The sequence below is a fragment of the Falco punctatus genome (genome assembly GCF_963210335.1).
Source record: "Falco punctatus genome assembly, chromosome: 3".
Lineage (NCBI taxonomy): Eukaryota > Metazoa > Chordata > Aves > Falconiformes > Falconidae > Falco > Falco punctatus.
The window spans coordinates 8,702,479-8,717,119 of NC_137582.1; the positions used below are offsets into that span (position 1 = coordinate 8,702,479).

Below are 14,641 nucleotides of genomic sequence, written 5' to 3' on the forward strand. Positions count from 1 at the left end.
GCTTTCTTAGACAAATTCAGGGCATTTGGGGAAATTAGTGCAGATCAGGAACTATTCTCTGCAGTTACATTCCATGAAGCTGACCTATTTTGGTGTGGGTAAAGGAATTTAATAACATGGAAATAGGCCACTCTGTACTGGGTAGCTTCCGGGCTGGCACATGAAATTTCTTTGAACAGTTGTAAATTTTGAGCCTATGCTTTCCAATCCAGGCCACGCAGCCCATCTTGGGTCACAGCACCTGACAATTAAGTAGGCTTCTGTTACTGTTTGTGTGTGTGCAACATAAAGGAGTTAACATAAAAACCTACATTGATACAGACTTCTTACACTTAACCAACTTTCTCTTACTTCTTGCTTATTCCTTTCCGTGTAAGAATTCTTCAGGCACTTTCAGTAAGATCTGATTTGCCCCCAAAAGTGGAGGCAGTCTTAGTAAAAGCTCCCTAGAAACTTCTTTTTCTTTGGTAGTTGTCACTGTTGCATGGTCTTGATCATACAGCATTTTGAAGAGTGAAACATTTGATTCAGCCTGAACAATGACACAAAAGCCAACTAAAGCATAGTATTTTGAAAAGTAGGGGGGAGAACAAAATAACCCCCAAACCACCCACACCACCAAAAACCAGAGAAATAAACTGGAGGGCAAAATATTCAGTTACCAGAGATTCTCAGGTACGCTACACTTATATTGTTGCGGTTTTTTTAACTTTCTCAAGAATGCAAAGGCTAGCTTAGAAGAAAGGACTGTTTAGAGTACTGGTTGAATGGAACAAAAAACTTCTTTAGAGCTCTAAACTGAGAAAGATTGGACCCTCAACTGCAAAGCAGAGCATGAAAACAAATATAGCTATTTCTTGGTACTATTCTATAACCAGTGAAAATACAGGTAATTTGTATTTTTACAGATCACTTGGTAAAATGTAATGCTCTGATTGCACAGTAAGCAATAGTCCAGGAAATACAAATAGGCACAATAGTGGTTAGAAGTTAAATATTATCTATTGGTCATAAAATCCTGTTGTTAGTCTGCACTTATCCAATTCATTAGCCCCGTTTCATGAGGTTTAAGTGGTAACTGATCATTAACAGTAAGATTTATAGGTCAATTATTTTTAAACACATCATTATCATCATAGCAGATTATTATCATTAATAATTGTACTTTACATCTGCTACCTTCTGTATAGAAGGTGTAAACAAATACAGTTCATAGAAATTCAACAACCTTTGGCACGAATCATGACATTCATTCCACCCCAATGTGTTTTCTGTGGGGAGCGATGAAGAAATTATGCATTCAAAACGCAGAGAGTATTTAGACTGGATGCATAACATTATCCACGGTAACCTTGGGATGGCTGAAAAGCACCATGCATCTCCACCCACTCTCTGAAACTGAAGAGTGGCTAGGGCTACAGATTTAACAGCATGGGGTTGCCTTGCAATGCCTTGAGAATTGGTTGCAAAGTAACTCACAGACTACAGTGTCACTTGCTGCATCACTATAATTTCTGGCAGCATCTGCCTTTTTCCCCCAAGGCCTTCTGTCCAAATAAGAAATGAACACAGCCGTTCTGCTTCTGACCATGGTGGGCTTGCTTTCTGAAAGGTTTAGAGGCTACTGTGAAACGTGCAATGAAACAGACCATAATTATCTAATTATAATCACAATAGTTTAGGCTCATCATTTTCAGAAATACCTAATAACCACAGTTGTAGTTAGATTTTCAGGAGTGCCCCACTCCTTCCAAGATCATTGACTGGGATGCTCAAAACAATGCTTGTGACAATCCCAAAGTTCCTACTGACAGCCCTAGAAGCTGCAGATACTGAGCAGTTTTGAAACTGCTTTCCCTTTAGTCCAAAACACATGTAGTTGAATTTTTTTAGAGCAAGTTACAAAAATAAAAATAAAATAGTAGAAATATCCTAGAGGAACTCTTTCAAGTTTTCTCTTGAATTCATGACAATTATATTTTTTCTCAGTGGCTTCCATAACGAATTTGTTAGTCTTATAAAAGTGATTGCCAACACTCTCAAGAGAAGGATCTATAATAAAGGAGTCACTACCCACAGATTTCCTTGCAGAAGCAGCAGTATTTATATAGAGATCTCACTTTAAACACTTAAATTGGAAGTCATAAAAATCACTTTTGCTAAGTTGATCATACTTGTTGTAAAGTATAAAAGACTACAAATGTGAGGCGAATTGCCATCTTACTGTATCATTATTTTTTGGTCTATATCACACACTAATTCTCAAGTATTTTAAGGAAACTGCATACAGTAAACCAATACTGAAAACAAAGAACACCCAACTATTAGGCACTTATACTTGATGATTATTTCACATTTTTATATTTCAAAATAATATTCTGCTTCAGACTGTGCTAACATGGTGAAAAAAGAAGTAATATATATTTTAGGGAAAACCATTTACATAAAATCTACCCAATAAACATGTGAAAATCAAAGCTTCACAGGGAGTCTTCTAAGTAATATGGATTCGAACATGTTTTGTTTAGGTGATTTTAGATGTGCAACTTGGGTGTGACTTGGAGGACTAAAGATAGGGACCTTATTTCTTTAGTCGATGGAGAGAAAAATGATTCTTCCAGTACAGGTGATTTAGAGCACTTGGCTTAGATCCTGAAGTAAATGGTTTGACCACATTTTTAAGAGTGAATGAATTGTAGTAAGATTGTGTTATTATCTTTTGTGCCAGAGTAATAAAGAATATATGAGAAAGCTCCCGCAAGGTATTTAAGAAGCAGAGATGTTAAGCAGAGCATTACAAACTCTGTGTCCCATCCTTGGCAATATACTTTTTATCATGTTCACATTTCACATATATCATGGAATTTAAATTTTATAGTGGGAATAAGTGTATTGATTTATTTCATGGTGACGGTGTGATCATTAAAATATTACCAATAGACCTACCTGACAAATGAAAATTACATGCTGCCTGAGATTCTGAAAAAGGAAAGACATTTTATCCTGAAAACTATTCTTTTTCTATCCATAAAGCATGCTACACCTTGATAATTCTTTATAACCACTATATATATTTTACATAAAAACATTTGATTCAAGTTTTTAGACTATAAGCCAAAATCATTAGTTTTCTCATTGTATTTTGACTTTTTTTACTGCCTTTTTTTTTTGTTTGGGAATAATTTCTTAATCAGTAGACTGTGTATTAGCAGAACAGTTCTTTGTTAGTCATGATACATAATGAAACTGATCATCTAGAACTGGTTTTCCACACAAGCCCTCAGAAACTGATCATCTAGAACTGGTTTTCCACACAAGCCCTCAGAGATCCAGGAAGCACGTTGTAGAACACATGAATACATTCACAGATCAGGCTTTGCACAGATGACCATATAGCAAGGCCAATGGAAGGGGAAGTGATAATGGTGGGGTCTTTCCTACACAATAATATTTGCATAATTAAAACAGTTACTCAGGAACTCGATTTGGTCTCCTCAGCTTGTCAGAAATCAGCTCCATATTGGCTAGAAGAAACCTTAATTATAGTAATGAAGATGCTCTAGAAAAAAAAAAACATTTTCTTCCCCTTCTAGTAAAATTGTGCTACCATACAAAAGAAAGTTTAAGATCCTTCGAAGAAGATTTAAGTGTTATTCTTGCCTAGGTATTTGGACACACACATATGAGTGTCTGTGGCTTCAAACAACTGCTCCTAGATTTCTACACTGAGCTGTTAAACAGAATATTCTCTCGTCTTTGCTATACCCAGCACTCTTTGGGGACAGAAACTGTGGGTCTGAATATCTTCTGCTGAGAAAATGAACTGGCATTTCCCATTTCCTGAACTCTTGCTCCAACAAGGAGGGTATTATGCTCTGGGGAATTAGTTTCTGGCATGCAAGTGGGAGGTTTATTTTTAGAAAGCTTTGTGACAACAACTTATCAGTAGAAAAAACAGCAAATGGTTAAACTGATTTTTTTCAGTTTACAAAAATTACACCAGGTATGATGAACTTTTTTTTTTTCAGGAAAAAAGAGGACAGCCTCAAAACCTCAGTTTGCTAGTTCACCTGAGGTCCTGATAGACTCAGTAGCTGCCAGATCTGGTGAACCTCCATCATGTGGATCACCCTAGACTTCAGCAAGATCAGACCCAGAACGGGTTTTGCTTCTGTTCATTTTCCCTTGAAGAACTGGGAACCCTTGGACATCCAGGATCTCTTCAGTCTGGAGAGATGCAGCTCTTGCTAGGAGTGGACCAGGATCCACAGCAGAGAACTGGGAACTTTAAGAATGTTTATGTTGTTGTTGTTATCTAATAAGGCCATAAACCCTAACTCAGAGCAGTAGGTTTGAGGATGGAAGAAACCTTGCCATAACTGAAATTTTACCAGCCTATGCCAGATTATGCATGAAACTGCATGAAAGAATGTTCTGGTCTGGGAAGACCCTAGCCAGGAAGATTCTTTGTTATACCCAGAGTGAGATTAAGACACTAAAAAGGTTAAATGCCTCTGATCAAGCAAATTTATCGTGTGCTTATGTAAACAAAACATTCACATGTTGTGGTAAGAAAATAGCGTTAGGAAAGAGAGGAAAAGATAGGAAAGAAGGAAATCTAGCAAGCAGTTGGGATAGAGTTGCAAGAGATGGTCACCACCATGGATGCAGCAGCGTCCTGTTGGTCTGTAGTCTCTATTCACATCACTGGCAGGGGTCTCGGGATCACCACTTATTGTTTGGTGACACAGTCTTTTATAGGGTGTTCAAGGGGGTAATTTCCCAGACAAGAACACGTACCACATTCCTCCGTGGGGCACAAACGATTACTGCATGGGTAGGGGTGATTATCCATCTCCAGGCACATCCCTCAAAGCAGCGGCATGGCTCTTTCCTTGACCCTGGCCAAAAACCGATGTCAGGCAGCTGTTGGCTCCTTACCTGTTCACAACTGTTAAGTTTTGCAGGAGCTCAGCTAACAAGCTTTGAGACAGTCAGTTTGAGATGTGATCTGTCACAAAGAACAAGGTGACAAGCTCATCTGGCCTCTTCTCTACAGGGGAGGAGCCCCCTGCAAGTTCCAGCCCCCTGCAGGTCAGAGCCACAGCTCGGAGATGCACAAATATATCTCTCTGCTATGCTAAATAACATCTTCCCAGCTTTAGGAGCGTGTACATCAGATGCCACTAATTATTAGGCTGATTAGCTGTAGCTCATCGTAGTGGGTTTGCATGGCAAGGTTTTGGTGGCAGGGGAACTACAAGGGTGGCTTCTGTAAGAAGATGGCAGAAGCTTCCCCCATGTTCAAGGGAGCCAATGCCAGCCGGCTGCAAAAGGGACCCACTGCAGGGCAAGGCTGAGCCCAGCAGCAGCAGTGGTAGTGCCTCTGTGGCAGCACATTAAGAAGGGTTGGAGGGTGGAACTGCGCAACAATTGCCCCAGGAGAGAGGCGTGAGACTGTGTGAGAGCAGCAACTCTGCAGACACCCAGGTCAGTGCAGAAGGAGGGCAGGGGCTGCTCCAGGCACCAGAGCAGAGATTCCCCTGCAGCCCATGGTGAAGCTCATGGTGAAGCAGGCTGTGCCCCTGCAGCCCATGGAGGGTAACGGTGGAGCAGATACCCACCTGCAGCCTGGGGAGGACCCCACACCAGAGCAGGTGGGTGCCTGGGGGCTTGCTGTGATCCGAGGGATGCCCAGGCTGGAGCAGATTTGCTGGCAGGACCTGTGACCCCGTGGGGGATCCACACTGAAGCAGGCTCTTCCTGAAGGACTGCACCCCGTGGGAGGGACACCCATTGGAGCAGTGTCGGGAAAACTGCCACCCATGGGAAGGACTCATGTTGGAAGACTTAATGGAGTATTGTCTCCCATGGGAGGCATCCCACACTGGAGCAGGGGAAGAGTGTGAGGAGGAAGGAGAGTCAGAAACATGTGATGAACTGACCGTAACCCCCATTCCCCTGCACTACTCAGTGGGAGAAGGTAGAGAAATGGGGAATTAAGTTAAGCCCGGGAAGAAGGGAGGGATGGGGGGGAGGTGTTTTTCTGATTTGAATGGTAATAAATTAAACTAATTTCCCCAAGTCAAGTCTGTTTTGACCGTGATGGAAATTGCTGAGTGTTCTCCCTGTCCTTACCTTGGCCCATGAGCCTCCTGTTATATTCTCTCTCCTTTGTCTGGTTCAGGAGGGCAGTGATAGAGCAGCTTTGGTGGGCACCTGGCAGTCAGCCAGCATCAAACCACCACACTGATGTAACAGGTTTAGTACACTATCCGCTTGTGTTTACAGCATCCTTTCTTTTGCCTGTTACACTATTGTTAAAACACCAATGAGTGAATATGAACAGTTGTCTTTAGATTCTTCCTAAACAGACAGAAATCAGTGCCCTTATAACCTGGCCAGGATAAAAAACTGAAATGCCTTGTTAATTTAAGCCAACAAGAGTATTGTAATATACATAATCTGATTATTTTTTCCCTGAGTAAGAATTAAAGATTTAGATCCAAAAGAAAGAAATTATTTTATTTCAGTGTTGTTTCCTGTAAGATTCATGCTGCTGTGATTATCTGCAATGCAATACCTCAGCAGCTGCCAAAGGCAAGTGAAAAAAATATAGACAAAAAAAAAGCAATAGAGGGTAATCTTGCATACACACAGTACATGTATGGTGACATTATAAAAAAAACCAAACAAACAGCATTTCCATCTGTTTGGTTGAAAGCCATTATGCATTTAGCTTGTCCTTAGATGCTAACATGGATTATTTCTTGCTGATTGTTTTGCTGATGACATGTAATGGTGCTTTTCATTTCTTACTCTTACCAGAATTGAAAACCTTTTTGTTAAATGATGGTGTACCTGTAAACTGCAGGTATGGAGAAACAAAAAAACCCAAACCAAACCAAAAACAAAACAAGAAAAAAAAAACCTTTCTAAGGACAGATCAAACCCCAGAACAGCTTTTGAGCCTTCAGAACAAAACTAATCTAATCACGTCAAAAGAACTGTAAGTGTGTGCTGAATTTCAGTCAAAATGACTGATTACCTGTCACTCAGCTCTGATTTCTTCCCACTATGCACTTTGGAACCATCTTTGGTTTAGAAACTCAGAGGCAGATTGTATGCGTTGTTAGCTTGCCTCTAACTACATTTTCCTGAATGTTTTTGGGCTGAGTAATAAGCCCTATCAGTCATTGCAGCCTAAAATCTTCAATAGCATCATCACTCGTTTATTTGTATCATTCTCATTGATGCTGCTCGATCTGAAACTCTGAGGAAATTTCACACCTTGAATCACAGAGGCGCTACACAGGCTTTGTAAGGGAACGCCTGAATGCTTATGCTGAGATACATAATCACTGGGCTTTCTCTAATTTTGGATTCTGGGTTGAATTTTAAGTGTAATTTAAGTGCAAAATGTTGCATAAGTTAAACAGGTCAACTGGCATATGACTTTTGGCCTAAAAAACACTTTTTTTTTTTTCTTTTTTTTTTTTTTTCCTTAAAATTGCTTGTACAACAGAGCAAAAAGTCTCGATCAGGCAATATGCATTGCTACTATCTTTCCTATATGTGAAAATATTCTGACTCGCATGCAATATACATGACTGAAATCATCAAAAGGATAACTAGGTGCAGAGTCCAGTTTCATGGTGCAGTCTGAGGGATGTAAGGCCTTGCTCCTTTGGTACATCTGTATCATCCTTTATAAAGGACAGCAGCAAACGTAGAAAACATATTTTAAAAAGATTTATGCAAGTAGATTTTTGTAGGCAGAGAAGTCACATGAGACAATCTACAGAATTTGACAGAACTGTTGGAGTAGCATAACCAGCTGCTGCATAACGTTGGCTGAGCTGCTTGTTCCATCATTCCTAGAAGCTCCAGAGAACAAGGTTTTCAGGACCTTTGGGAGTAAAAGGCTATTACTCAGGCCTGTTTCAATATACCTCTATAGCAAATGGAGGTAGTAGTGTACACAGGCGAAATGGACAATAAGAACTGAATAATGCTAAACTGTAGCCGCAAGTCTAGGGCAAGAACTAATGTCTTCTAGAAACAGAAAAATAAAAATCTACAAAACTGTCCTTTTGTTATATTTCATATGCAGCATTCATGTGATCATTTCAAATGTCCTCTGTACAAAGACAGGGAAAAAATAAGTTTTTCATGCTATACATTATATTCTCTTTAAGTTTTTCCCTGAGGTGGCAACAATACACTTTATTTGTTTTCATTTATTTTATTCTGAAAGTATGTTGTCGCAGTAGCACCATTAACAGCTTCCATATGCTGTGAAAATAATATTACAGGAGGACAATGGCAGTGTAATTACATACTACATCTTCAGAGATCTAACTCTGGCAGAGTTGACGATTACTTCAGTTTCAAATTAATCTGAATGACCCCATCTTTATTGCTGTTGAATTTCTGGAAGTGATGAAATGCCAAGTCATTGAAAATAACTGATAAAAGCCTAAACAATCTGAAACGAGTAATGCCATGTTTCTTTGACTTCATCTAAGTCCCATGTGCTTTACAGCCAGGTGTAATATTTTATAGAGAAATGTTTGTTTTAATGGATCTGAGTGCTCTTCAGTTCACTAAGAACAGATCAACTAGGCGAAAGAAAAAAAAAAAAGGAAAAATCCATTATCATATGCTCTTACATTTTATGTTTGCCAAAATTGTGGCTGTAAAGAGCAAACACTGCAGCAATGATTTCTGTCATCCAATCTAAGTGTCTGTAAAGGTCTGGGCATCAGGGCTAGAACTGTGATGTGGAAATGTAATACAAGATTCAAGTGTAGGCAAAGCCCTTTTAGATCCTTTTACTTCCACCTCTTCTGAATAACTTGCACAGCAAAGACCCAGCAATACACACATTTGTGACATTAAATAATAGGAGGATTTGTGACTCTTCTGCATACCATGTTAAAATTTTATTTTTTTACTCATTCATTGAAGTATAACTAAGAAATAGCTGAGACTGCTATTGTCTTGCTGATACTTTGTGTCATAATGCTCCTTTCCAGCTGTTAAAGCAAGAGGTTCCTTTAGTACATTCCCTTGAAAAAAGAAGGAAAGTTTCCTTTCTTATGTTGTGTTGGAAGAAAGTGAAGTGATAATTGCACAACTTTTAGGTAGCTCACTCAATGAGTACTACAAAGCTACACATGGTAATGTCCAAATGTGGATGCTGTCACAAACACACTTTACTTACAGGGATTTTCTCAAACAATTAAAGCAAGTTTTGCCTTCAGGTATACTTTGCATACTGATAGAGAGAGAAAGCAGGCAAAACACATTTTTTTCAGAGGCATTCAAACAGACAATTCTATAGGTACCATAGCCCAAACTACTAGCTCACAAAAAAAGTAGGTTTGCTCCTAATCCAGCAGTGCTAATGTCAATTTTTTCCTCACCTAGAAAAAGCTTGTAAAGCTGAAAAAGCTGACACAGCATGCATTGTGAGGAGATAATGACAGGGAACTGTGTCTGCTGTTTAATTCAGCGGCTGGATGCGAAAGTCATCTAACCTGCTGTTGCATGATATACAACTTCTCAGAGCCTTATTTTGTGAAGTGTGACTGAACCGCTACCAGGCAGAAATCTCTGAGACATCCCCCTAATATGCCTCCCACTAGTCACAGATGCCTGCCCTTCTATACTGTTGAAAAAGAGGTGCAAATTTCCTCCTACGTGTTTGCATGCAGAGGAACAGGGAAGGCCATTGTCGATATTTTCCTGCGCTGGAGGGGCTGTTCTGTGAGAGCTGTTGGAGAATGACCAGGGAAAACAAAATGATGGGGCAAGCAAAACGCTAGCTTTGTTGAGAGCCAGGATGAAGCAAATCAAATACCCCAGGCCTGCTGAAATCAGCTCCAAAAGCTGCTGGTAGTTTTGACAGCAAAGGCTGCTGCATGAAGAAAGGTGAGCACTACCTGCCCGCTGCGCTGGAAATACTGGTGGTGGCGGTGGGCACCGGCAGCTGTGCAAAATGACAGCTGCAGCGAGGGGTGCCACGAGCAGGGGAGCCAGGCACTGCAGCACTGCTGTAATAAGCCAGGGCACCCTGTTTTAAATTAAGGCTGCTGCTATGGATGTCGTTAAAGTCAAGGTTGACTCAAAGTACTTTGGACCTCTTTTAGCTCTTTTATCTATCATGTCTTGTGCTTTTTCAGCAGAGCTGCTTCTCTGAATTAAATCATTTTGTCCTTACGTATCAGTAGTAATGCTTATTTTTAAAGTGTGTAAATTTCATGTGTTGTGTTTTTTATTACCACTGATAGTAAATAAACCGAAAATAAAAGATGCAGAGCTAAATTATATTTAGCAGTGAACTTTTAGTCAGAGCACCCTCTGGTGGCCAATGTATAAACATTACTCTCTGTCACCTCCCTTGGCCCTCCTGCTCCCCTGGAGTTGTACATCTAATTGTAATACTGACTACTACAGAAATGAGTGGAAATCAATCCTTTCTCCACTGAATTTTTCCTTTCAACTACTGTGAAATGCGTGTGTATATTTTCTCAGTAAAATACGAATTCAGATACTAAAACCTGTTAAACACAGGAGGGAAATGCTTATTAACATGTACTGTCTACAAGTGGAATTTAATTCAAAAGAGTCAACCATATGGGTAAAATTAAAGATAGAAATACGGATAGCTATCTCAATAGATAGCGACGCTAAGGCTTTTACAGTTGCACTGGACTAAATCTAGAAATTAGGGGAAATCGGTGGGTAAAACATGCATATGTATTTTCTAATCCTTTGTTGTTTTGATCTCATCATTTTAACTAGATGATTTAAGTCTGTTTATTTTGCACAGGCTCCATGGTTTTGAAAAGGCATACTGTGTTAATTATCAGGAAATCCCAAGAATGACTATCTACCACTTTTTCACAGGTATCTTCCATTTAAAAGTACCTGAGTCCTCCCATGTTGGTTCTGCGATTGGAAGGATCAGAGCTGTGGATCCTGATTTTGGGAAGAATGCAGAAATTGAGTACAACATAGTTCCAGGAGATGGAGGAAACTTGTTTGACATCACAACAGATGAGAACACGCAGGAAGGAGTCATCAAACTGAAAAAGGTATGTGGCACTGATGGGGTGTATGTACCTATGGCTCAAGTGAGAAATTAGGTAAGAGAAGTAAATGTTGTACAATTATACCTCATAAAGAACACATAGTAGTTTCTATCTTTATTAGAATCTGTGGTTGTGGCCTTGGTCTTAAAAGAAATTGGTAGTGTTTCTTTTCATATACAATCAGGTATGACTTTTCATAAATAATGTCAGTTTTAATGGCAGAGAACTAATTCTTATCTCTGTCTAGAAAGTAAAATTTCTCTTTTGTGGGAAGTTTTCCATCTAAAACCATATGAAAAATGTTCCCGTTCAGAACATGGAATGAAAGAGGTTTATTTTATGTTAAAGATAATATATTTAATTTTTACTTATAAACTTTTTGTTTTGAAAACTTTGATCCTATGTTTTTTATTTTAATAATGAAGCTGTTGTACAGTATTGTGGTGAACAGAGTTTTTACTCAGGGTAGAGTCATCCCAGATGATTGCAAATCGACAAGTCCTACTTCCAGTCTCTTAATAGCATCCCAAATAGCTGGTTATCAGATACTCATGCAAGGGGGCACACTGCTTCTCAGCTGTTGATGTTGCTTTAGTGTACTATAGTAAGTTCAAGATTACTGAATTTATGAATTTTGAAGATAGAAAAGATAAATGTGATTTGGAATTTAGTGATTAAAGCATTCAGTAGTAGAGATCCAAAATAGGGACTTGTCACATTTTAACCAATGATCGTCTTCTGAGCCCAGGCATGTACATGTACAGCAGTGATCAACTTGTTTAGCAGAAAGAACCATCATCTCATTTTGAAAGGCCAGGTTATGTTTCATAGACAGCTCATGTTTGCAGGTGTAATTTTTGTAAAATAAACACATCTATGATCTGAGCACTTCGTCAGGGCCTGGGAAAGAAAGAGTTCTGGACATGTATATTAAGACAAGCTTTAGGAGTAAAGAAGTGTTAGTTCCAATAAAATTTAGAATTTAGGTAATTAAATTTCCCCTGGCTCTGACCAATGATCTGTATTTGCATTATACTCATTCTAACAGCAAAATTCCTGGCTTTAGCTTCTTGACACAGAAAAAAGTAAATTATCTATAGCTGCATTAAAGGACCAGATGATGTCAAGTCACTTACTCTTCTGCTAGTTTTAAGTGACATAAAATAGAAGCTACGATACCCACAAGATGTAATTTGTCAATGAGACGCAAACTTTTTCCACTATTAACAGACCCCCTTCTTTTCTGACTAAAAGTTTTAATGTACTGCTTCCTCCTTATGTGAATTTGTAATTTTTTTTTTAATTTTTAAAAATTGTTCTCATCACTTTTTTCCCCTCTGTGCAGATGAGTCAAAAATAGCTCCACCTGGGACTGTCTGACCAACTGCATGCCCCTCTGTATGTACTGCCAATCACAAATGTCAATGAGCGGGAACCATTGAAAAATGTATGCTTGAGCATCAGAAGTAGGTTTTTGCTAGGATTCAGTTCTTCCTGGGTTAGTTCAAAGTCTCAGCTGTGCTGATTGTTTTTATACACAGCAATGGAATTTTTCCATACTTATGGTTAAGTAGGTATGGATTAGACTGTACAGTCAAAACATTCAAATTGGCTATGCAGATTCAAACAGCACACATACAGTAGTTGTTACTGATGAAGCGTGTTCACATATGAATTTGCCTGACACAGTTATCTTAAGAGCAGCACAGGCAAAACACCTGGTACTTTTGAGACTGCTACATCAGGAATTATATAATATCTGTATGAACCACTAATTAAAACAAACAAACAAACAAACAAACATAATTAGTTCTATGTCCAGATACTTTACTGCATTTATTCAGCCTTTTCAGTATTGAGATACAGCATATCTGAAAAGTTTAGGGCACCTTTACAACAGCAGAACATCAGTTGATGTTGCCTAATGTAAATGTTAGCTCTCTGCCATTGAAGAGGAGGGGGGAAAAATATAGTCCTAATCCCTTCTTAATCTTCTTCATCGTAGTGAGCCCGGGGATGGTGACAGGCTGTGAAGGTCAGGGAATGCTATCCTTGTTCTATGCCGGAGTGTGCAAAGAAAATAAACCCAATACGCAGGTCATCCCATAAAGAATGCCTTTATACAGACTCTACACATTGTCCTTCACAAACCCTTTCTCTAGGAAAAGCTCCCTTTCACTAAGCTTTAAATGATCCAAGTGTTTTAAGACATTTTTGAATCACCCAAAATCCATCCACTTAAGTTCCTTACTGGATCCTGGTTAAACAAGAGCAATACTGATTCATAATGATACTGTTAACTCATTTGTCTTTTCCTATCCTCTGTGCTTGTAATAATACAAATGTGCCTTTATGGGTTGCAGTTTTCAGATTATCAGAAGTGCTACACATACACAATTTTGTGAACACCTATTAAAATGCATGTTACCTGAACTGTACGAGACTGCAACAGCACTATTCATTTGTCTGCAGAGAAGCAATTCCACATTGCATGGTGTTCAAAACACTGACTTGACCTTGTGGGATTACGCAAATATTTAAGTTAGGTATGCGTTTAGTCCTTCTTTAAGTCAAAGCTGGTGAATGAATAGGACCACACTTTCAATTCGGAACTATAAATAATAAATAGTCAAAGCCACTAATAAAAAATACCTGTGCTTTAAAAACCGGTTTGGACTGGTTTTGGTATCATAACATATCCTGATGTTGGATGTACTGCATTAATTCAGTGCTGAGCCATTTCAAAACCATTTATAAAGTTTGCTTTTATTTTTCCTGAAAAATTTCTTGCAGCCAGAAACTGTCATTCACTGTGCAAATGCTTTTGTGTTCTATTGTTATGCAAAACCAGATGGAGACATTTCTATATCAAAATTGAGAAAAATGAAGCCTTCCTGGACTGCATTTATTTTTGGTGGAAAATACATTTGATGATAAAAAATTGCACAAGCCAAGCTGTTCTTTTCAGCATGCTGAGTGCATTGGTGGAGGCAAAAGGCCATTCTCTGCTTCTAGGACACTAAATGGGCACAAAGAGCTACAGCTGGACAATGTGCACATCTTAAGTCATCTGTTTTGGTTGCTAATTTATTTTCATGCTATGATCCAATATAAGCTTGATTACTAATACTCTTGTGCTATTTACATATATTAAAAATGGAATAGCTTTTCTTCTAGTCTGCTAAAGAAAAATCCAAATGCTATTTAGCACCACTGTGTGGTTAGTACTGTAAGAGCTTCCCTTCTCTCTCAAAAAAAGAGAAAATAGTATTGGTAAAAAGTGTGGGAGAGTGTGGACTTTAGGATAGTGCTGTATACAGTTGTTTGTAAAAGTAGAAATACTACTATTTTAGGAACAGAATGACCAATTTCTTCCCTTCTCTTGAGATATTTAATAAAGTTTTTATTGAGTTTTATATTTACGTATTATTTGTCATCCTACCTGAATGTGTCAGCAAACTACAATGAGTGTAAGCTACAAGAAGCAGGGTGACAGAAGGGACCATCTCCTTTGTACCAGATGTGGTGGCCTCAGGTGGAGC

General features: G+C 38.8%; 1 protein-coding gene across 4 annotated transcripts in view; it reads left to right on the plus strand.

Annotated features, from left to right (window-relative positions):
- Positions 1-14,641, plus strand: part of CDH12 (cadherin 12) — a 321,664-nt gene that overhangs the window by 244,882 nt on the left and 62,141 nt on the right. For all 4 annotated transcript variants that reach the window (XM_080377768.1, XM_080377769.1, XM_080377767.1 and 1 more), the window contains one exon: positions 10,915-11,102. In XM_080377768.1, the coding sequence (XP_080233894.1) occupies positions 10,915-11,102 (188 nt within the window). The remainder of the gene's footprint in view (positions 1-10,914; positions 11,103-14,641) is intronic.